This window comes from Pteropus alecto, unplaced genomic scaffold, assembly GCF_000325575.1.
Source record: "Pteropus alecto unplaced genomic scaffold, ASM32557v1 scaffold134, whole genome shotgun sequence".
NCBI classification, from domain to species: domain Eukaryota; kingdom Metazoa; phylum Chordata; class Mammalia; order Chiroptera; family Pteropodidae; genus Pteropus; species Pteropus alecto.
The window spans coordinates 11,152,250-11,177,573 of record NW_006436283.1 but is presented as its reverse complement, the minus strand read 5'-3'; the positions used below and the strand labels follow the sequence as shown (position 1 = coordinate 11,177,573).

Below are 25,324 nucleotides of genomic sequence, written 5' to 3'. Positions count from 1 at the left end.
AGAGAGAGAGAGAGAGAGAGAGAGAGGGGTGTATGTGTGTGTATATACATATATACACACACACACACACATATATATAAGTATGCCCAGAAGTACAAATCTTTTATAGAATGAGTTATCAGTTTTGAAATCCTTACTATATGTAGATAACAAAAACCATCATTCTAAGTTAGTGTGGATAGTTGAGCACTGACTGACTGTATTACTTGATCAGCCAAGATTGAGTACCTTGTATGTTTTGCAATATTAGACATGACTCTAATTTCAGAATCAAACTTCTGAAGTCTTGTGATTTGGTGGGGAGATTATATCTGAATCATAGTCAAGTGAATATTGGACGTAAGGAGGAAACTTGAAATTATGTTTAGTTGCTTTTGTTCATTTCGGTGATTTCATCCACTGGAATCATGAACTGATCTTCTTGATCTTTTCTGTAGGAAATTTTGGGAGCGGTTTATTGCCCTCTGTCATGAAAATAATAGCCTGCACGGAATCACTTTTGAACAGATCAAAGCTCAGCTAGAGGCTTTAGAGCTAAAGAAGACATACGTGTTGAATCCCCTGGCACCCGAGTTCATCCCACGGGCTCTGAGACTGCAGCCTTCAGGAAGTGCCACCAAGCTGCAGCAGTCACCCCCCAAGGTACAGCCTGGCAGTGAGGTCGAAGAAGGTATCGGTGGGGGAGTGCAGGAGTGTCAGAGGTTACTGGGCCGCGTATTACTTCCAGTGTTGGAGGTCAAGGTTATATTTGGTATCAAGCTCTTCTGTAAGGACCTGTCTGGTGTGGATGTGCGAGTGGGAAGGCAGCGTGATCTTTAGCCATGCTTAATGTCATAACCGCCCTCAAAGTTTCCAAGTGCCTGATTTCTTCTGGTGTCCTTTGTGTAATGTAACCTCCCAGGCCTCTCTGCTGATAGACTTATTTTAGCAAGATGTGAATAAAATGAAGCAGTTTAAAAGACTATCACTGTCTTTTAAAAGCGTATTATTATTTATAAGGAATAGTATTATAAAAACAATATTTGTATAAAGAAAATAGTTCTAATTCTTTGTTGATGACCAGTTCATTTCAAGTGGTATTTGATAGTGAAAAAATTTGGCCGACTTCTTGAAGATAACTTTTGTTGATTTTTGACCTATATTTGTTGTATGAGAAGTAGTCCAGTCACAGGGAGTGGAGATGGGAGAGTCAAAGCTGTTTCTACTTTTGAACCGTAGTTATTTTTGGCAAAGACAGCTGGCTTATTTGCTAGAGTGCCTGAAAAAAAGAAATGCTTGCACTTAACCATCTAGAAAAGGAAATTATGAGAATGACACATTTAGTATGTGTTCCAGTGTTTTGGTGTATTTATAGTCCTTCAGCATGTTATTAAACTTATTGACATGAGTTAATAGAGTATGTCAATTTTGGGCTTCATTTAAAAAATATAGAACCTAATATGTAAGCAATAAAATATCTTGAAAATCTTAATACATAGCTAAATATGTATTCAGCTGAGAATAGAACTATTTTCTATGTTAATATACTGTTGTATATTCTTAGTTTAATAAAAATGAACCTAATGTGCAATAGTGCTTTAGCTACTTGAGGTTACTAGATTAAGCGTTTTGCATAAATGTATCTTATAGATTTATAAAACTTAAACTATTAACAAATAATAATGATCAAACAGGTAAGTTTCTTCTACACGCCAGCTATTATACTAGGTGTTAGAGCAGCAGAGCTAAGAAATTAGCCTCCGGTCCCCTAGTGGCAGACGTTGGAGGGGTGATGGTCAGAGGAAGGAGGTGGGTTCAAGGCATTTTCTACCATGGAGGTGTCGTCTAGGAGCCCACTGAGTGGTTGGGGATAGTGGGAGATTGGGGAGACATGTCAAAAACTAGAATGGAAGTTCCATCGGGGTGGTGCTTTTTGCCTGCATTAGTGCTCTGGCCTCTCTGCCTAGAACTTCTGGCTCATCATATGTGCTTAGAAGTATTTTTTAGATGAATGAGTGAACTTAAGAAAGAGCTTATGTGGAAGCTCTACAGGGAATAGCAACTAGTTTAGGGTATGAGAGGAGTAGGGACCCCAGGTAGAAACTTTAAAATTTTATTTTTATTTAATATGTTGCAAAATCATTATACTCTTTGTGCTTTCTAGAGTAAAGTAGAGTAACTACAATAAACTTCTTATTTAATTGAGCAATGTAAGCATCAATTAATGTCTATATAGGTGCAGCTAGATTTAAGCCATAGTCCCAAATGTCTATTGATCCTAAGCAAGATCCTGTAGTTTGCTTTTTGTTTTTATTTTAAAGGTAAAGAAAACATATGTTGAATCCACTTGCTTTTCCAAAACCATAAACTCCCTGAAGACAGAAATACTATTCTATATTCTTTTTATGGCCCCCAGTACCCAGCCCCACTCTTTGTACATAGCGGGTGCTTAGTAAGTATCTGATAAGCGAATAATAGTTATGCTGCGTCCAGTAGTGTGGCTTTTCTTTCAATGAGAAGATTGTGTAATTAAAGGCCAAAGCAGCCATCTCCCCAGTTTTTAAAACTTTTTAGAGCATCTTCTTCACTGATCCAGTAGATATCATCTGTTATTTTTATGTCCCTAACACAGTGGTTTACCAAATTTTCTATGTACTTGGTTATTTTAAATTATTCTTTACATCATATGTAATAATAATTTTAAATAACTGAGATATTATGTGCCAAAGGTTATTTTTGTCTCCTTATCTCCTTCCTTGTCCCAGTATTTTTTAAATTTCTGTGAAACTGTTTTGAGGTTTGAATAAGTACTGGAGTCTTTTTATTTAACTTTCTATTGTAGAAAATTTCAAATATTTACCCAAGTGGAGAAAATAGTATAATGAATTGCCTGTTACCCAGCTTCATTAATTATCAGCTTATTCCTGATCTTGTTTCCTCTGTAGCCCACTTTCTCGGCTCCGCCACCACTGCACACACACCCTGGAGAATTTTGAAACAAATTCCAGATATTTTATTTTATGTGTTGGAGTCTTTTGATTAAAGGGGAATTTACTTCACTGATAAAAAAAGATATTTCTGAAAATATGATGCTAAGCCATTCAATTCTCCCCAAGTTTCCCTAATGTTTAATTTTCAGCACAGTTCTGTGCATGAGAAATATTAAAAATTAGTAGTGTTAATGTTAGATTAAGATTTAAAATCCCAATAAGATTTCATGCAGTTAAAAGTAAGAGGCTGGATGATGGTTAAAAATGCTCCAGGCCCTGTTTCCTCAGGACTTCGTGTGGCAACAAAACGTAACCTCTGGGTGTTTAGCACATTACTTTATTGTGCTCACTAAGATGTCAGCTCTGTGATGAGGTAGTGAAAGGTACAAAATGTTAGGGGATCCAGGAGTAGGTAGCCCTAGAACCCTTCATTGCCTTCCTCTCTCCAGGCATCATTTATAGCAGTGTCTATCTCGTGGGCTTCTGCAGAATTAGCACATAGAAAAATAATATGCCCGTCTTCATTGTGCTAACTCCTAGGGCACATGCTGAGAGCAATGTTTGGAATAGATTCGTTTGCACACACTATAAAAACTAGTCCGAGGTTAGATAATATTCAAAAATGGATCCTCTGAAAAGACCAAAGCATTATTTATTAAATTTTAGTTTGTTTTCCACCACCTGTCTCTAGCTGTTTATGTTGTGTCTTGCTGTCTAGACATCAGAAAAGGTGTCAGGCTTATGTAGCTCAGAAGCCTTAGTGCCTAGCCAGGGCTGGACATGTGGTGGTCTTATAAACATTTGTTGAATAAATAAATGGAAACCAAAGAACGAATGAATGAAAAAATAAATACTTGAGTGAACAAATGGTTGAGTAAAAAGATAGTCCTTAGAAAATAGATATGAACTATATTTGCTTATAAAATTCCTGGAATTAATTAGCATTCTACCAAAGATACACATACTTTCTGAGATTTATTAGCAGAAGTTTGGAATTATCATTATGGAATGACTTTTATATACATAGTTAGCTCTAGCTCACTGCCTCATTATTTTTTTTTATAAGCCACCAAACACTATATTTTGTATAGAGCAAGTATGCTTACGTTCTACAGTTGCATGCAAAGTCGAAATATACTAGAGTTTTTCCTATATTGAGCTGTACAGAGTGCTGAATCACGCTTGTAGATATGCCAGTCTTTTTACATGATAGGCTCTAGGTTGAGTTTTAATGTAGTAGATCATACAACACCCAGAGTGCTGATGTATATTGTCTGGCATGCTTCCAGCTTTAGTAGAGGATTACCCCAGACTATGGTTATTCTTTGTGTTGGTTTCCTATTGCTGCTGTAACAAATTAGCACAAGTTTAGTGACTTAAAACCACAAATTTGTTATCTCACATTTCTTTGGGTCAAATGTCCGGGTTGCCTTGGTTGGTTTCTCGGCTTGAGTCTCACCAAGCCACGTTTAAGGTGTCGGCCAACTGGGCTCTCACCTGGAGGCTCTGGGAAGAGTCTCCTCCTAAGTCATGCAGGTTGTTGGCAGAATCTAATTCCTTGTGGCTGTAGGACTGAAGTCCCTGTTTCTTTGCTGGCTGTCAGCTGGGAGCCATTCTTAGCTTCTGGAGGCTTCTCTCCAGTTCTTGCCTGTGGCCCCTGCATCTCAGAGCCATCAGTGGTGCATTGACTTCCTCTCTCCCTTGGAATCCCTGTGACTTCCGCTTCTACCACACCTCTTACTTCCTCTCATGCTGCATCTCTCTGACTCCAGCTGGAGAAATTTAGGGCTTATGTGATTAGAGTGAGCCTTCCCAGATAATGCAGGATAATCTCCTTATTTTAAGTCCATAACTTTAATTATATCTGCAGAGTCCCTTTTGTCTCATCACATGACATATTCAGGGTTTCCAGGGATTAGGGTGTGGACATCTTTGGTGTGGGAGGAGGCATTCTGCCTACCACACTGCCAAAACCATCATGTTTTCTTCACATAATACGTAGTTGCCCCTGGTCGATGGGTCCTAGAGGCTAAGAAATCTAAACGGGTTGTTCCCCTTTTGGAACTGTCTCACCGTCTGACTCTGTCATTGGCTCTCCTTTCTTCTGTAAGTGTATGTGCCCCTGGCTGCTCTTGTTGTCACTTCTAATTGCTTATGCTTCTGATCTTCACAAATACTTCTGCCAACTCTGCTGCCTGCCATTTTCTCATTTTATCCTTTTTTTCTGCCTACTTTTCTTATTCTTTATTCCTCAGAAGTTTGTTTCTTATAGCTAGTGCCGATCACTGTGAACATTCTCTTCTGGTTAATGGACCAACTGTGGTTCTTTCTGACTATTTTTTTTTTCTCACTTTTTAAGAGTTAGAGCTTACCTTCTCTTGCCCACTCATCACTTAACCAACTGACTTTTGATGTTTAGTGCTGATTTGAATATTTAATGTTGCTGAGAGGGAGGTAACTGAAGCATCATTATACTTTAGCTCTAGTTAAGACTGAATTTTTCTTCCCACTATAGACATTATCTCTACCTTTAGTTTTCAGATGTAATATACAAATAACAGATTTGTGCATATCTAAGGTTAAGTTGTATAGTGTGCTACTTGTGTTTGTATGATGGCTTTGTATATTACAAATGGCCAATGTCAAGAGAAAGAAATTTTTTAAAGTTCGAAAATTCAGAACCATTGTCTCTTCAAATACTGTTTCTGTCCCCAAGTCATCATTTTTAATGGAAGACTAGTACACCATTATATGAATCTGCTATTGCTTATTTCATAAATCTTTCATTGATGGACATTGAGGTTCTTAACATTTTATCACATGTATAAACAATGCTCTAATGAACATCTGTGCACAAATCCATTATTTCATTTGGATACATTTCTGGAAGTGCAGTCACTGGGTTAAAGTGTATGTACATTTTTGATGTTTTTGATATATATTGTCAAATTGCTTTCTAGAAAATTTGTACATTCTCTTAAATTATGACAGTGTGTCTTTTTCTGTTTTTTTTTTCTGTCACTTTTACATTTTAAGATGCCATGAATCGTACTCAATATATCATAAATCTCAAACCATATTTACATTCATGTTATTGTTTTAAAGGTTCTCATCCTCAAGAATTGAAGACTGATATTTTTCCCTTGAAAAACAACTTTTATATTTCATCATTTAATTCATAGAAAATTTATAGAGAAACTACAAAGGAATAGAACTTAGATTTCAGTCATTGATTGCATATTTCTTTATATAAAAATTTATTAATAAAAGAATTTTAGATGTCCTTAATTTGAAGCTGAGAACACTTTCGTTCTAGCAACATGAGAATATTTAAAAAGAAAGCTCATTCAGAGCAGTCTCATGGTTATTAACTACAGACTCACAGTCCTCAAATTTTAATTATTGCTGTATACATTTTATTTGCATAGGGTTAGGAAAAATGGTTGTTTTCTAATATTAAATGTGTTTATTATACATTTGTTTTTTTTCTGTAAAGGGAAAAAACCTCCATCATACCCAGAATGATCATTTCCAGAATGATGGAATTGGTAAGTGGAAAAATTAGCCCTATGAAAACTTGCTTTTATGATATAAGAGTTCTAAATTTCATCATTAGAAAGGAGAGGGTGGGGAGAGGGACACACAAATGCACAAACACACTCAGGGACACTTTGGAACTCACTCAAGTCTTCATATGTCATTTCTGAAAGTGGTGATTTTGTAGGCACCAAGGTATATATCGAGAAACTTTGAGGAAAAACATTTAAGCCTTTAATGCAACGTAAGTTTTTGGAACGTATTTATATCCCAACAAATGTTAGGTCATACAAATTTCAAGGTAAAGTTAATATTTTTAAATGTTGCAGTGTTATGCTTTTAAAATAATAATTGTTTATCCTTCATTTCCTGTGTGGCTTTGTTACAATTGCAAGTTAAAACTTTATTCCGAAGAATCGTATATGTTTTCCTAGTCTTGGAAGGATGTTTACTGAGAGTGTGTGTGTGTACATGGCTTTCTTTCTTGACACATCTCCAACCTCAGAAGACATTTAAAATTATGCTAGTTTAAAAAAGGAATACGTTGTATATCTCAAGCTAATTTTAGGGAACATTTTTAAATGGTTATTATTTTTTTAAACATGTTTTACTCATTCACACTGATAATTCTTTGTAAGATACCTTGTGGCAAGCCTGGGAAATATATTTTGCTGTTGGATGATGTAAATTATTTTAGGTGAATATGTTCAGCTATTGAGTGCATCCTTTCTCTTTATTTTTCAGTTCAACCCAACCCTTCCGTACTTATTGGCAATCCTATTAGAGCATATACTCCTCCACCCCCTCTTGGACCTCACCCAAATTTGGGGAAATCTCCAAGCCCTGTTCAGAGAATAGATCCTCACACTGGGACAAGTATTCTTTATGTACCTGCTGTCTATGGAGGGAATGTAGTTATGTCGGTGCCTTTACCTGTAAGTGGATGTTTGAGATACTTTCTTTTGAGTAAAATGAAATAGGCTTCACTAAATTAATGACTATCACAAATAGTGTCTACCAATCTCTTTTTTAAAAAGACTTTTCAAAGCTTGTATGCTTCCTTTAAAGCAGTTCATATATTTGACTTTCAAAATTTGAAATGACCAAAGCCAAAGCAATGTGAATTGTTGCTTACAATTTGTTACTAGATTGTCAGTGGCTATGAAGAAATCTGTTAACTGGATATTTTGATTGAGAAGACTTCGTATTCTTTTAAAATATTTTTACTGAGGAAATTTGGGCTAAAAGTTAACAGAGGTAGAAATTAGTCTCTTGTTTTGTAAAGTGATGTTTTCTTTTAGGTTTTGCTTTTTATTCTTGTGTAATTCACTAACCCTTCCTAAGAAATAACAGTTCTTTGGAGGAGGCAAAGAGGCTTGGATTAGTGTAACTCACTTGGATCTAAATTTATCCAAGAAATTCCACGCCTGATGAAATCTTACTGGTACTTAAAAACATCATTAAATCCTTTCTAAAACTTTCATTTTTAGAGGGCTTCCATCTCATGTAAAACCCATTTTTATTTCTTTAAAGATATTCGAATATTTTGGTAACTTTGTTAATTTGCTGGTATACTAATATTTCCAAATTCAGGAATTTTAGCCTAGAAAGCCTTTCATTTAAGGCAAGTGCCGTAATTTCAAGCTGGGGTGATCATTACCAAGGGTCTTTGGCACCCTGCCCACACCCCAAAAGTGGAAAAATGCTGAGCTGCAAACATTTCTCAGTCGTATTGGTCATGATAGCTGCAAACATTTCTCAGTCATATTGGTCATGATAGTTCACAATGAAATAACTGTCAGTAAGAAATATGTAATTTATGTCCACTCCCCATAGACTTTCAATTTTAGCTGAGTTATTTCTTCCCAGACAGCCTGGCAACATTATACATCATCTGCTTTAAATAGTAAGTCCCGTAGGATTTATATTTCATTTTACTAGGTCAAAGAGGCCTTTATTATATAAGATTCTAAGAGTCTGCATTTAGCAGTTATATTATAATAAAATAATAGGGGCAGTAGCTCAGATGTCATTGTATTTATTCTTTTTATGTTAACACTGCCGGGATTATGTGTTTAGACACACCTAAGAAATTTTCTGTTTCCACGACTTAAGGGAAGAGTTGAATTAAAAGCATTAACTAAACTAATGACCAGTTTGAATTTTGCCTATCATAAATGAACATTAAATTTTTTGATTATTATAAAGTTGGAATACCTTTTTCTTTCTTTTTTTTTTTTTTGAGTTGGGGCTCCTTAGACTATACTCTTAATTTTTCCTTTATTTTCTTATTTGGTCTATTAAATTATATAATTATACACTTATGACTTTAAAAGATAATTTTCATGGTAATCTGTGATATGTATACATTCATATTGAGGGGAAATGATTAACGATTATAAAGTGATTTAATGCCTCAAGGAATAATTACCAATTTTAAGTCTTCAATTTCTTCCTAACCTGAAAAATGATTAGTTTTCTCTTAACACACTCAAGATTCAGGGAGCCACTTTTTGACCAGTTAAGATGTAGCAGTAATTCTACCAGTTGTTGCTATTAGCATTGACTCCGTAGTTATTCATTTTGATAAAATTAACATGTGTCTCTGTGCGTTTGCTTTTTTCATAATCAATAGCACTATAGCAGTTGTCCTTCCAAAATGTACTTGATGCAGTTATTTTGTTTCTTGTAATAACCTAGGTACCATGGACAGGGTACCAGGGTAGGTTTGCAGTTGATCCTCGAATCATTACCCACCAGGCAGCGATGGCCTACAACATGAACCTCTTACAGACACATGGACGGGGATCTCCTATACCTTACGGCCTTGGGCACCATCCACCTGTCAGCATAGGGCAACCACAAAACCAGCATCAGGAGAAGGATCAACATGAGCAAAATCGAAATGGTGAGTTGCTTTGCTGTTTTCATGTTCCTAAATTAATGATATGCCAAGTTGTATCAACATATAAAGTTCCTTTAACAGTATGATTATTAACTTGTTTATAGATTATTAAACCCTTTGAGAAAAAAATCTGACATAAAAACTATGGATCTTCTCTCCAGAAGATAAAAAATTGTACACAGATACAAAATTTGTATGTGATCTACCACTTGTGATTGGTATTACCAATTTTCTAAAAAAGTTAAATTTTAATATTTAAGGTGCTTTAAATGGTAGTCATTTAACATTGAGACAGAAAACCCTCTTTTGTTAAACATTTTTGTTGACGCAATATATTTTTGTGGTATACTAAAAGTTACTACTGCTCTGGCAATAGTTGACTTAAAGTAGTTGTTTCTTATGCAAGTCATAGTCTCTTGTCTACTAGAATTATAAATAATAAAAAATTGCCCTCTATAATTTTTAAAGTCAGGTTTATTGAAGTATGATTTCTATACAGTAAAATTCACACTTCTAAAACATGCAATTTGACGTGTTTTGACAAATATACAGAGTTGTTAATCACCACCGAATCAGGATGCACGGTATTTACATTACCTCAGTTCCCCTATATCTCTTTGCTGTCGACACCCACTAATCTGACTGTTGTCCCTGTAATTTTGTCTTTACTCTGGTATGTCATATAAATGGGATTATAGGGTATATAGTTTTTTATGTTAGGCTTTGTTCACTTAACATAGTGCTTTTGCAATTCGTTCATGCTATCTGTGTCAGTTGTTTGTTCCTTTTTTACTGTTGATTAGTATTCCTTTATACAGATGCACCAGGGTTTTTATTGATCTATTAATTGATAGATACCTTATTTTTAATTTTTGGCTCCTAAGCTGCTATGAACATACGTGTGAACATGTATTTTCATTTCTTTGGGTAAACACATTATACCCAAAGCGCATTATAAATACATAGTTAATACTTTAAGAAACTGCCATGCTATTTTGTAAGGTGATGGAAGCCTTTTTAATTTGGGCTAGTCATGTCTGAGATTTCCAGTTACTCCACATTCTCATCAGCACTTGGTATTGTCAGTCTTTTTCATTTTACTCTTGCTAGTGGGTATCTGATAGTAGCTGATTGTAGTTAAAGTTTGTATGTTCCTAATGACTAATGATGTTGAGTATCTTTTCACTGGGCTTATCTGCTGTCTGTATATCTTTGATGAAGTGTCTTATTAATATCTTTTGCCCATTTTTTTATTGGTTTCTTTGTTTATTATATCGTAAGAGTTCTTTATACATTCTGGATATAAACCTTTAATTAAATATTTGTTTTGAAAATATTTTTTCCCAGGATATGGCTTGCTTTTTCATTTTCTTTTTTTTCTTTTTCTTTTTTTAATGCCTACAGCACTTGGTCTTCCTAGGTGGTCTCCCATCCAAGTACTAACCAGGCCTGACCCTGCTTAGCTTCCGAGATCAGATGAGATTGGGCTCGTTCAGGGTGGCATGGCTGTAGATGTGTTTTCATTTTCTTAATATCTTTCAAAGAGTAGAAGTTTGTGTTTTTGATGAAGTCCATTTTATCTGTTTTTTATTTCATGGTGTATATTTTGGTGTTGTATCTAAAAATTTTTGCCTTATCTAAGATCAGAAAGATCATCTTTCTTTTTCTAGCAATTCCATAGTTTTAGCTCGTACATTATGTCCATTTTGAATTAATTTTTGTATATGGTGTGAGCTAAGAATTGAAGAGTATTTTGTTGTTTTGTTTTTGCATATATATATTCAATTGTTTGAGCACCATTTGTTGAAAACACTGTCCTTCTGCTATTAAACTAACTTGGTGCCTGTCCTGAAAATCAGTTGAGCAAATACGTGAAGTCTGTTCTTTTCCATTTATGCATGTTTATGTTTTTGCCAAGTGTGCTGCCTTGATTACTATAGCTTTATAAAAGTCTTGTAATAAGGTAGTATAAATCCTCCACCTTTGTTCAAAATGATCTATTCCAGGTCCTTTGCATTTCCATATACATTTTAGAATCAGCTTGTAAGTTTCTATAAAAAAGCCCTGCTGGGATTTTGATTGCGATTGTATTGAATCTATAGGTCAATTTTGGGAGAATTAACATCTTAACAATACTGAGTCTTCTGGTATATGAACAGGGCATCTCTCTCTCTGTCTCTCTCTCTGTCTCTCTCTTCTCTCTCTCTCTTCTCTCTCTCTCTGTCTCAGTTTAGGTTTTCCGTATACAACTCCTGTACATAGTTTTTTCAGGTGAAAGCTTAGATTAATGTAGGTATTTAGCAGTGTAAGTCTCCTCCTCTCCACTAGTGCATCCCACAAGTTACAGTGCTGTATTTTCATTTCATTCAATTCAGTACACTTTCTAATTTCTCTTGAAATTAGTTCCATGGATTATTTAGAAAGGTGAGTTTTAGTTTTTCTTTATTGGGGGGTTTTCTAAGTATTTTTCTGTTATTGATTTCTACTTTAATTCCACTATAGTAAGAAAACATATTTTGTATGACTTGAATCATTTTGAATTTTCCGAGATTTGTTTTATGGTCCAGGATATGGTTTGTCTTTGTAAATTTCCACATGCATTTGAGAAGAATAAAATGCTCTGTAAATGTTAATTAGATCAAATTTGTTGATAGGATTGTTGAAGTCTACTGTATCCTCGCTGATATTTGCCTACTTTTTAAAATATAAATATTGAGAGAAAAATATTGAGATCTCCAAATATAATTGATATTTGTCTATTTTTCCTTTAAGGTATGCTTGATGAAACTAGGTACCTAAACACTTAAGATAATGTGTTCTAGATTAATTAACTCATAATCATTATGGAATGACCTTATTTATCCCTGGTAATGTAATATTCTTTGCTCTGAGATCTACTTTGCTTAATAATCGAAAGCCACTTAGCTTTGACTAGTGCACAGTATATCTTTTTGTGGCCATTTACTTTTAATCTATCGTGTCTTTATATTTAAAGTGCATTTCTTTTAGATAGCATATGGTTGGCTCTTGATTTTTTTTTTTAAATCCATTATAACAATCTCTTTTAATTGGGTTGTTTAGACCATTTAGACTTAAGGTGATTATTGATATAGTTAAGCTTGATTTTAGCATCTTGCTGTATCAGTTTTAAATTTGTCCAATCTGCATTTTGTCCCTCCCCGCCCCCCTTTTTTATTCTGCTTTCTTTTTGGATTAATTGAGCAATTTTTTTATGATTCCGTTTTATCTCTTTTGTTGGCTTATTAGCTATAACTTTGTTATTTTAGTATTTGCTTTAGGGTTTATAGTACACATCTTTAACTTATCACAGTCTATTTTCCAATTTTATATTTACCACTTCATGTGTAGTAAAAGAACCTTACGATGTTTCAGTGTTTTCTCTCCTGGCCTTTATGATATTGTTACAGTGCATTTTACTTTCACATATATTGTTCCAAACATTGTTGTTATTTTTGTTTAAACATCCAAGTATCTTTTTAAAGAGTTTTAAATAATAAGAAAAATAGTCTTTTGTATTATCCATGTAGTTAGCATTCCTACTAATCTTTATTTTTTTCTGTGTATTTATGTTTCCATGTAATATAATTTTCCTTCTGCCTGAAGGACTTCTTTTGACATTCCTTGTGCTATAGCTCTGATGGTGATAAATTCTTTCAGTATTTGTATTTCTGAAAATGTTTTAATTTTACTTTAATTTTTGAAAAATATTTTTGCAGGGTTTAGAATTCTTGGTTGACAGTTTCTCTCTTTCGGTACTTTATTATGTTTCTCTACTGTTTTCTTGCTTGTATTGTTTTCAGAGAGAAATCTGATGTCACCCTTATCTTTGTTTTTCTATATGAAACATGTCTTTTTTTTCCTGGATGCTTTTAAGACTTTTACAGTGGTTTTAGCTATTCGATTATAATATTCCTTGGTGTAATCTTATTTATGCTTCTTGTATTTGGGGTTTGTTGAGTTTCTTGGATCAATGGTTTACAATTTTCATCAAGTTTGGAAATTTTAGACCCTTTATTTTCTTCAGATATTTTTTTCTGTCTTACTTTCTCTCTTTATCAGGAATTCCAACTACCCCTATATTAGTCTGCTTAAAGTTTCCCCACAATTCATGGATGCTCTTTTCATTTTTTAGAAGTTCCTTTTTCTTTTTGTATTTCATTTTGCATAGTTTCTATTGCTCTGCCTTCAAGTTCACTAAGTTTTTCTTCCGAATTGTCTAATCTGCTGCTAATTCCATCCAGTGTATTTTTCATCTCAGACATTGTAGTTTTTATTTCTTGAAGTTTAGTAGTAAGGCTGTTCTGGCACAATAATTTATTTTATTGTGTCAGTGGTATTCCTGAAGGAATATTTTTGAACAAGAACCCAAATCAAGTATTCTTTCAAGGAATTTAAAATATCCAGCCATTAATTCTTATGTATTAAAAGCCTTTCGTATGCATGAAGTAGCATTATTTAAGTCTATTGTAATCATGATATTTTAAACCTCAATTTGCTTCCTCTATTATTTATCATCCACTTATATTTAGTTTGATATCTATTACTTTTAAGTAGCATAACTACATTTGTTTCAGAATATCTTTATTCAATAAAGGCTCCTTTACTAATTTAGATTGACATATTATTTGGATTTTGCTTAATTGCACTTATAAATGACTAAATTTTTGAGCCTTAATAAATAGGCAAGAATGCCAAGTTCTTTGTCTAGTTTGAAAAAATGAGGCCGTAAATTCCTGGAGATTGGGCAGTTATCTTTGGAATTATTTGCTGTTTTAAGATTATTTTATCAAGCTTTTACCTTGTCAGTGAGGTTTGCTTTATTTATAAATTTTCTTTCTTGTGGAGAAACCGCCACTGAAAATTTAAGGACAAAACTCGAGCAGTAATATAAATTGATATAGTGGGTGAAAAATGTTCAAAATATTCTACTTCTTTGTTTAATATTGGATAGTCATTGGAAATGTAACATCCACTGGAGATAATTTATAAGAATTTTAAAATATTTTCTTAGGTAAAAGTGATACAAATAATCCAGGACCTGAAATTAATAAGATTCGAACACCAGAGAAAAAGCCTACAGAATCAAAACAGGTATGCTACTTACTTACATTTAGCGAATGCATTGTTCTAATAGATTTAGTTTGATTGATCATCTTGGAATCTCGATGTTTTAAAGCAAAGTATTTATCTTTTTTATGTATATCTTTTCTGTTTATTGTTTCATGACAGTCTAGTGGGTCATGTTACCCTCTCTCCCTCCACCTATTTTGGGGCTCCATTATTCATTTATCAGTATATGTTTCTCAAATTGTGGTATTCAACGATAGACTCGAATTTAGAGCCTTTCCACGATAAAAGTAGTAAATGAAGACACAGCTATAGATGTATCATTGAAAATTATCTCAGAATGAGAAGTGCTATTATAGTGAAGAAGGAAGAATTAATTTCTTCATGCCCCTCACCTTGTCACCTCATCACACCTGCTGCGTAAATCCTTAACTCTGTATTCATTCATTCTCTACTTTCTCTGCTTCCGTATTTGTGAACAAGTTAGGGAAAATAAAATTGGTCGAGATAATGGCACTGGAAATTCATGTTTTCTAATCCCAGGGAACCTGAGGGAGCTCTCCTGCATTTCTTTTATAAGTACCTAGTTCCTTTTGCCCATTTTTCTCAGCAGCTTATCTCATGCCTGATCATCTTCTACTTTCTATTATCTTTATGATCAGAGGATGACCTTGCCTTAGACTTCCATCATCAGGATTTCACCCTGTTAACTTAAAACCTTAGACTTATCACTTTTCTTTATCTTCACACATTCTTACTTCCTTATCACCAGTCTCAGGGAACAGTTCCCATTAAAACTAATCTCTCCCCTTCTGGTCCCTCATAGACCTTGTCTCTTCTTTTAATTTATCTTTAGATTCTTTTTAGCTATTGGTTCTTCCTCCTCAGTCTATAAATAAATTGATTGATAGAATGTTTTTTAAAAGACACTTTCTCTGACCTTCATCTGCTTGTAATTACTACCTAATTTCTACTTCCCACCTCATCTTTTTATTTGTCTCTTAACCAACTGTCTAGTATCAGGCTTCAAACATGTCAATGAAACTGTCATGCTTCAAGTGACCAAATGTCATGAACACTTCGGTTATAGTCTTACTTGACTTATCTTTGGTATTTGGCATGATTTTCTTCTTCTTTCATCTTAACCATCTTGTTTCTTTCGGTTTCTGTGACACACATTTCTGCTTTTCACATGACCTGTCCTTTATAAGTTCCTGAGTACCTCCTTCCCATCTGTTCTTAGTCCTTAACTTGGGGTTTCCCAGGGTTCTGTCACTGTCCCACACCTCTATTTGCATACTATCGTTTCTTACTATAAACTGGTCCATTCCATGATTTTAAATACCCATCCCATGATAAGCACTTCCAAATCTGTATCTCCAACTTCAGCCTTGCTTTAAGCAACTGCTCTCTATACTCAGTTAGTTAATCTCATAAGCAGCTCTTACTCACAGTTTCAATAACTGGAAGGACTCAGTGCCCACTGGAGGAGCCGCAGTGCGAATGCGGCAGCCAGGGAACCTCCTGGGAGAGTACGAGGGGCGCTGTAGTGAAAGTTGAAGTCCTGTGTGTCCAGGAAGGAGCACAGAGAGAGAACAAAGGGCACGTTAGGACGGTGCAGCAGCAGCGGTTGTAGTCGGAGGCAGCTTAGGACAAAGCCAAGCGTAAGTCTTAGGTGCTATCAGAGCAACTGAAGCCAAGATAGTTGAGTGTCTCTCATGTCCTTGTTTTCAAATTTCTATTGTGATCCTTCTTGTTAGGAGACTAAGCATCCTGATAGACAAGTTTCATTTTCTTTCCCACCATAATGCTTCGTCTTGGGGCCTGGGGGAAAAATACTTCCTAGCTCTCCTTGAGTCAGTAACTCAGAATTAAGAGGAAAGTGATAGAGGACAATCTAATTCTGGTAATAGACTCAGACTCCTTCAGACCTTACAGCCTTCTACCCTGCTTAGTCTATTGTAGTATCATGAAGTAGCACGTCTTGATCTAAATTTCTGTGGCACTGGCTTAGCTTCCTGTCCACGTTAAAGTCAGAAGTGAAAGAGGCAATGAAAACAGCAGCTTATCCACAGACAACCTTGACATCTAATCATGGTCTCCCTCACGTGATCAGAGTATGCATATCAACAGTACCTTTGGAAAAAAAGTATATCACAGCTGAATGTAGTAGCATCAGTCAGTAAAAAGATGAAGATTTATGGGGCAAAATGTTTATTTATAAAGAACCTTAATCAGGTTCTGAAGAGCAGGCATTGCAGCTGCTCGGGAAGACTGGGACAGAGTTTCATCCTTCTCATGTCATTTTCTAGACAATTTATATACATCTAGTAATCTTAAGGACCTCAATGGCTAAATTTAATGGCAGTCCATTTGAGCTAGTATATAGAGACGAGAGTGCACTTGGGGCATGATTGGCACATTGCAACCATTTGTTGCAGTAGCCTGGTTGCCAGGTGTCCCCCAGCTTCCATTGAGGAACAAGCTGCCTGTCCTGTGTTCTTAGGATGGTCCGTTCCGTCTTGAGCGCCTTTGGTGAGGCAAGTTCTCTGCAACCTTCAGTGACTATTTCAACATTAAAACTTGTAAGGAGATTGATATACCAACGCAATGCATGGAGTGTTTGACAGAGGTTTCCCCATTATATTTTATTTTTCACACTGTCACCACTTATGATCAAACTTGTGTTTCAGAAGGATGACAGCATTTCCCTAGCTTATAAACCTTTGGTAACTTGTCACGGTTTACAGGATTAAAAAAATATTTATACTCAATATTGAATCATTCAAAGTCTTGTGTTATTGGGCTCTTGCAGTTTCATCTGATGTCAAGAAGGGGAAAACGAACATATAAACAAGTAAAGTTACAGCTTTATCTATGCACTCAAAACTTCTCACGCTCCTCCGATCTGCCATACTTTTTCTCCTTTCTCCACCTTTGCATAAGCTGTTACCTTTACCTAGAATATCCTTCTCTCCCTGGAAAATCCAGCTCCTTGTGCAAGATTCAACTCAAATGTCACAGCCTCTGTGAAGAGCCATTTATTTTCTCATGCACTAGGATCTCTTGCCAGGCACTAGGATATCATGTCCTCTCATAGTACCTCTCATTTTATGTTTAGATGTTGGTATCCTCTACTGGACTCTAAAACAGGGCTTTGCAAACTTTTCTTGCAAAAGGTCAGATCTTCAGCTTTGTGGCTCATCTTTCTGTTGCAGCCACTCAGCTCTGCCATTGTAGTGAGAAAGCAGCCATAGATAATACGTAAACAAATGAGTATGGCTACATTCCAGTAAAACTTTACTTACAAAAATATGTTGGGCCGAAAGTGACCTGAGGGCCATAGTTTGCCAACCCCTTCTCTATTGTCTTGGGGACACAGACTGTCTTCTTACTGCTTTTTAATCTCCAGCACCAGGCACAATGCCCTTGGTAAGCCCTCCGTAAATGTTTGTTGAAGGAATAAATGTCAGTATCTAATGGCAAAAATTAATAACCAAACTCGTTATGCAAAGATGATATATAAATTCTTTATTTACTTTAAAGCATTTAAATGGAAACAAGGTGTTTTTTTTTATTAATATAGATATGTTTGAGGAAAGAGATATATAAAGACAATAAAATAAGAAGGAAAGACCGCATTTTAATGATTTATTTTAGAAAGAAAGAAATGATTATTTTCCAAGGAAGAAAGTGTGAAATTAAAAATAATGTTTTTAAGGGGATTAGAGCGGGTATGCTAATAAAATGGCAGTATGTCTTCTTATGACTCAGATTTACTATGCTGTTTATTTTGTCTTTCCTGATTTAAAAAAATATTTATTCCCTCATTTGATTGTCAGATAGTGATTGATTAAGCACCCAGCACTCCTGCAATGCTGATAAGAATGTATCATATCCTTAAGATGTGCTAGGGGTGGGAAAAGGTGGGGAGCCACAGGACTCAAATCTTCTGCGGTTAAGAAAGACTTCTTATTTTTTTCTAGATTGATTTGGAGTCAAATCCACATAACAGAAGTCCTGAATCACGTCCTGGTGTTGTTTATCCCAATACTAAATTTCATCGCAAAGATAATCTCAACCCAAGACACATAAATCTTCCTCTTCCTGCTCCCCACACACAATATGCAATCCCCAGTCGTCATTTTCATCCTCTCCCCCAGCTGCCAAGACCACCGTTTCCAGTTCCGCAGCAGCACGGCCTGTTAAATCAGCAGCAGAGTAATTTGCCTGAACAACCAAATCAAATGCCACCCCAACCAAATCAGGTGGTCCAGCAGCAGAATCCTTTGAATCAGCTGACTCAGCAGCCACCTCCTCAACTTTCTCCTGCCTATCAGGCAGGACCCAACAGTGCTTTTTTTAATAATGCAGTTTCTCATCGACCACAGTCCCCTCCTGCAGAGACTGTGATTCCTGAGCAGCAGCCCTCTCCTATGCTGCAAGAAGGCCACAGTCCCCTGCGAGCCATCACACAGCCTGGCCCCATTCTTCCTTCACATCTGAATAACTTCACTGATGAGAACCCCCCGGGATTGCCTATAGGGGAGGCTTTAGGTAAGTTCTCCTGTCACTGTCGAATGTGACAAATTCAGAGATTATTTACTTAAAATGACATATACTAGGCAATATTAATTTGGGTCAGAATTGGTACGTTTCTTTAAGTAAAAATCAGCCACTTAGTGTAGTAATCAGAATGTAGTTCCAAATGCTGTATAGTATTTAGCATCCAGTTGATGCGAGGTCACATCATTATGTAGGTGAAAGGACTCATCATCATCACCATAACTCTGGTTATTGGCAAATTTAAAAAACATTTGCTTTCTCCAGAACCCAAATTGTAGCCATTTCTTTGTCCTTGTGGGGAAAACCATGTTGTAAAAACTCTTGAAAAATTAACTGGAAACCCCGAGTGCATGCTGACTTAAACTCTTCACAAACGTTTTGCAGATCGTGTGCATGGGAGTGTGGCTCTGGAAACGTTGAGGCAGCAGCAGGTGCGGTTACAGCAGTGGAATGAGCATCACGCCTATCTCAGCCAGGGCAGTATTCCTTACCCACACCATCCCCACCCTCATCCCCATCCTCACCTCCAGCACCTTCCTCAGCCACCCACTGGATTACATCAGCCTCCAGTGAGGGCAGACTGGAAGCTCCCCAGCAGTGCCGAAGATGAAGCAGAAGCAGCAGACTCGAGGTATTGCGGCAAACTAAAAATAGCCTGTGAAACATGACCCGCCCTGTTCTCTTGAATGTTGTCTCAAGTTGGAATCTAGTCCCAAAGAAAGTGAATGCTGGCCTTCTGAGCATGTGCTACACAGTTCTATTGATTGACCCCAAAAAACAGAAAATCAATTTAGAAGTAATTCCGTGCAAATCTAGGCATGGACAATCTGCCGTAAATTAACATGGTCCTGTGCTTTGTGGTCTCTTCTAAAATAGGAACATACCATCCTACTCAGTAGTGTCTTTTTCATACTCAGTAGTAGTACTTTTAAAGAATGAATAAGGACAGAAGTAAATTAGTGGCTAAAAGTTAAACATTATAAATTTAATATTATTTTTTCTGGAAGCACAGAATTCTACCTTCTTTTAACTACAGTTATTTATTTAGTGTTCAGTCCTGACTCTAAACTTGTTTTTATGGCCAGTGTCATGTGAATGCATTGAAGTGTTTCCTGATGCCTTCTGAATAAGGTCCGCCATTATGGTGACTTTTTATCATTGCCAGTTATCAAAGACACGTAGAGACAAGGACAGTTGTTTTTAATACAAAGTGAAAAGAAAGAAACCAGGTACCTGGGCATATTTAGTGTCTTCAATTCAGCATCTATTTGAGATTAATTAATGTTAGTTCAAATTATATTTTATGATTTTGTTTGTAGAAATTGTACTTATCGTTGACTAAGCTCTTTTTAATGTGACAGAGCCTCTCTTTTGTTTTCTCCTCCTCATATTTCATCGTCTTTATGTAGGTTTCAAGACTTACTCAGAGAACTGTCTAATCGTGATCAAAGTGACACACGGGAACTCGCTGAAATGCCACCACCTCAATCAAGACTTTTGCAATATAGACAAATTCAGACTAGGAGCCCACCAGCAGTCCCATCTCCCCCATCCAGTACAGACCACAGTAGCCACTTTTCTAACTTTAATGACAACAGCAGAGACGTTGAAGTAGCCAACAACCCAGCATTTCCACAGCGCCTACCACCCCAGATTTTCAGCTCGCCTTTCTCGTTGCCATCTGAACACCTTGCCCCTCCTCCCTTGAAATACCTGGCACCTGATGGAGCATGGACTTTTGCTAACTTACAACAGAATCACCTAATGGGGCCGGGTTTTCCCTATGGCCTACCTCCATTGCCTCACAGGCCACCGCAGAACCCTTTTGTACAAATACAGAATCATCAACATGCTATTGGTCAAGAGCCATTTCACCCATTGTCATCTCGAACTGTATCTTCTTCTTCGCTCCCTAGCTTAGAAGAGGTAAATGCCTTTCTTTCCTTTTTTTTTTTTTTACTTTGGGACTAGTTGATTGTTAAAAAATGTCAGTATTTATGGATTTGACAATAGTGGACAAATCTTATTGAATTTAATAGTCTATTGAAGATAATCTTGGAACTTATTTTAATTTCCTTCCTCCTATTGTGTTATTTCAGACTTTGTAGAATGGTCATTATTGTTGGAAAATGAAGCCCCTTATAGTCTTTTATTGCTGATTTGGAACATTTAACATCTGACTGAGCCAAGGAGGCTAGCTTAGTCCTGTTTAATTTGGGAAAATGGTTTTTAGTGACTCATCTTTTTGCTTAGGTTACATTTGTTTATTACAAATTTGTTATTAGAGCTTTCCATAGAGGTTGGCCATCTCAGCCAATGGCCGATTCCAAGTGCTATTCTTTTTCTTCTGTCACTCATCTCGGTAGTTTCTTACACTGACACAGTTGATACAAAATGATACTCTGATTTCCAAATGTCAGAATTTGCATTGTTTAACATAGGATTGACTCTGCTAAACTAGGCATTTTACGGTAAATTGAATTTTTATCTTAAACTACTTAGGTATTTCCAAAGAGCATCTTAATGGACCTTCATTGATATGAAAACCTTAGCAATTCCAGGTTATAAACTTCCAGAATGGGTTCCATTTGGTGTAGACTATAAAAACTTGCTGAACTCTTTATTAGCTCTAATAGATTTTTTTGTGGACACCTTAGGTTTTTTAATATAGAAGATAATGTCATCTGCAAATATAGTTTTGTTCTTTTTTTCCAATCTGGATGCCTTTTATTTCTTTTTCTTGCCTGATTGCCCTGGCAGAACCTCTAGTATAATGTGTCGAGTACATATTTGGCAAAATTAGAGAAAAACAAGTATATTTGGGGTGAGTTTTGCAAATTTCCTCCTGTTACTGATTTCTAATTTCATTCCATTGTGGTTAGAGAACATATTTGTATAACTTTAGTCTTTTAAAATTTGAGACTTGTTTTGTGGCCCAACGTATGGTCTATCCCGGAGAAAGACGTATATTTTGCTCTTGTTAGGTGGAGCGTTCTAAAGATATGTTAGATCTGTTTGGTTCATATTGTTGTTCAGATTTTCAGTTTACTTCATTCTTCTGTTAGGTTTTATATTCATTATTGAAAGTAGTGTATTGAAGTCTTAAATTGTTGAATTTTCTATTTCTCCTTTCAACTCTGTCAGTTTATGCTTCATCTATTTTGGGGCTCTGTCATTAGGTTTACATATATTTATAATTGTTATATCTTTTTGATGGGTTGACCTTTTTATCATTATGTAATGTAATGTCCTTTCACATAAATTTTTCTTCAAGTACGTCCTTTCTGATATTCATATAGCCACCCCAGCTGTCTTTGGTTACAGTTTGCATGGAATGTCTTTGCTCATCCTTTTGATTTTTGATTTTGTTGTCATTTGTGACTTTTCTGAACTAATCAAAAAATAATTTTAATTTTAAATTAATTTTTAAATTCCAAACTAATTTTTAAAGTCTGTATTTGTCGTGTGTGGCCTCTGAAGTCTTTATTCTATTAGCTTAATGATCAACTCATCAACGTGCAGAGATTTCCTTAAATGTTCAGACCAAAAGCATTACCCAGTGTTTGTCTGTGTGTCTGGACACACCGTCCATACTCAGCCAGGCTGTTCCCATCTCTGCTTTAGCGTTTACTTGATGCTCCCGCAGAGCCTCCAGATCAGCGAGAGGTGAGAAATTTTTAGGTTTTTCCTGAGCATGTGCACAGCACTTGTGTGATCTTCTGGATTCTTAGGAATGTATCAGAGCTGTTCAAACCCCTTACTCCCTAAAGCATCTCATTCTTCAGCCTTTCCTTCAAACGGTTACGTTAGTCTGTTGTTTAATTCAACTGTTATCCATTACCACAGGCAGCAGCAACTAAAATATTTGCCTGTAAATGTTTTTGATATGGCCCCTTTATAAAGCACAAGTTGAATTCTGAGTTAGACAAAACAAGGCAAGTTTTTTTTTTTTTTTTTTTAAAGTCTTGTTTTGTTTTTTAAAAGCCACCAGACAGGGTTAAAATGAATAATTACTATTCTTTGAGAACGAGGCCTATTCTGCTTCCTCAGAGCTGGTGCCAGAAATGCAGGGTCTTATTTCAAGGCTACCACTGACTTGGAGAGCAGGCGAATGGGACTAGGGTAAGTTAAAATACCACAAAGCTCACTGTTCTTACTGAAATTCCCTGGTTTTTCTTGAGTAAGTGCTCCCTTGGTTGCTGCAAGCTTTAGTTTCTCTAATTCCAAGAAAGGTGATTGTGACAGTCTTGCCAGTTTTTTCATTGCTTTATGGAGGGATGGACTTAGGAGTTCCTTACTCCGCCATTACTGATATCACTTGTGATATTTTGACTTAACCTGCCAAATGCATTCATAATATGTGAGGGGAACAACATGCCAAAGTTTTTATAAGGTCTTGTCAAGTTTTGTACTTTATGAAAAATACCAAATAATGTACTTTAATCATTGATCTGTGTAAACGTTTCCTTAGTTTCGGAGCCGAGTTCTTTGTACCCTCGAGCTTTTAACATTTGGTATTACTGTTTAGCTGTGAGTGTGTGAGTAAGTACCCTCAATTATCGTTGGGCTCCTAGAGTGAAATAATTTTTGCAGAAACATTTGGTCACCTTTATTTTGATGCGTGAGATTCACAAGTGATGACTAACTAACTCGGAACGCTGAAAAAATACCTTGACAAGGAAAAATATTATATTTACCGCATTGCAGATTTTGACGTTTTCAGTGCATTAGGATAACTTTTGTGTGTTATGTTGTACAAAATGATTTTGCATGAATCATCTCAGAAAATGAATTGTTTATGTGTTTGCTGTTTATTTCTAGCCTTTTAAAATAATTTCTTTAACATTAACAATACAGAAAAATGTCTTATTTCCTTCCCTACTGTGAATTCTTTTATTGCTAGAAACCTTGGTAGATTAATTTTATGTGGGATGAAAATGTCTACATGTTAGCTTAACAGTGAATTTGAATGGAGATGGTTTTTCATATTATGCTTTTCCTTTTTTTATAATATTTCGATTTTCTTTTGACAAATGAAGTACACGGTCAGCATGGAAAATAGAAGTTTAGAGACATTATTTTTAATTTCACTATTCAAAGATAGTTACTGCAACATTTAGTTTTTCATAGCATTCATATATATGAACCTGTGATTGATTAATGGAGAGGGATTACTTGTTGGGAAACTTGAAACAATTTTTTCTCTAATTGTGGTGCTCAGTTATATCACCCCATTAAATCTTTCTTTCCACTAGGTCAAGGCACCATAAATGGGGTCTTGATCCTATTCTATAATATTTTTGCTACTTAAAATTGTTAAGAGTTCTCATAGGTGCCTAAGGCTGGACTCCATGGGTTTTCCTTACCTACCTCAAATGCAGCAAAAATGCTGGCCCTCGCTGCCTGGATGAGGCGGGGCACTGTGGGCTGGAGTCACGTCTGTACCCTCTCTCACTTCTAGTTCTCTCCTGCTGTGATGGGATCAAGGCAAAGGTGCCATCCTTACCTGGGCCAGGTTACAGACCATTCCTGTTGTCTTCCTCCTCTTTATTAAATTATCGTATTCTCACTAAATAGAATATTAGCTTTCTTATCAAATACCGAATTCTTTACAGAAGCACTGTAGCATCCTTGCATTTCAACTACTTGCTGTGGAGGTGAGGGAGATGAATTGCAAAGAGAAACAATAGAAGTAAATTCTTGGCTTCTGAGCTTCCAGGGGTTCAGTTTCTAGTAATTTTGTCATGATTCAGGGTTTTCATTATTCTTTCTTTCTTATTTATTTATCTATCTGTCTATCTATTTATCTATGTATCTATTGTTCGATTGATTTATTTAATTGCCTACAGCACCTGGTATTCCTAGGTAGTCTCCCATCCAAGTACTAACCAGGCCTGACCCTGCTTAGCTTCTGAGATCAGGCATGTTCAGGGTGGCATGGCTGTAGACCAATTCAGGATTTTTAAAGGCTAATTTTCACCTGCATGAGGTTTTTCACTTTGCATGATAACTTTATAATCTAACCTCTGAGTAAGATGAAGTTCTTTAGTATATAGTGAGATCTGTTTCTGGACTCTTCTTTTTCTCCTCATCTATCTATATGTTTCTGTACCAGAATCACAATGTTTTAACTTTTGAGGCTTTGTAGTATTCTAATTTGATAGTATAATGAAATGTCTCCCTTATTACTACTGTTTTTTTCTTCCATTTTCTGTATGGGTGTGTGAGCTGGGTGGGAGAGGATGGTTATTCTATGCTT

The 25,324-nt window shown here is 35.9% G+C and overlaps 1 protein-coding gene and 2 pseudogenes across 14 annotated transcripts in view; 1 reads left to right on the top strand and 2 right to left on the bottom strand.

Annotated features, from left to right (window-relative positions):
• The window catches only part of HELZ (helicase with zinc finger), a 134,265-nt gene that overhangs the window by 92,624 nt on the left and 16,317 nt on the right, over positions 1–25,324 (top strand). For all 14 annotated transcript variants that reach the window (XM_025046979.1, XM_025046975.1, XM_025046977.1 and 11 more), the window contains 8 exons: positions 438–642; positions 6,466–6,517; positions 7,251–7,441; positions 9,207–9,414; positions 14,444–14,523; positions 18,486–19,056; positions 19,450–19,696; positions 20,475–20,991. In XM_025046979.1, coding sequence (XP_024902747.1) covers positions 438–642; positions 6,466–6,517; positions 7,251–7,441; positions 9,207–9,414; positions 14,444–14,523; positions 18,486–19,056; positions 19,450–19,696; positions 20,475–20,991 — 2,071 coding nt within the window. The remainder of the gene's footprint in view (positions 1–437; positions 643–6,465; positions 6,518–7,250; positions 7,442–9,206; positions 9,415–14,443; positions 14,524–18,485; positions 19,057–19,449; positions 19,697–20,474; positions 20,992–25,324) is intronic.
• Positions 10,807–10,925, bottom strand: LOC112480191 (annotated as a pseudogene).
• Positions 24,906–25,014, bottom strand: LOC112480096 (annotated as a pseudogene).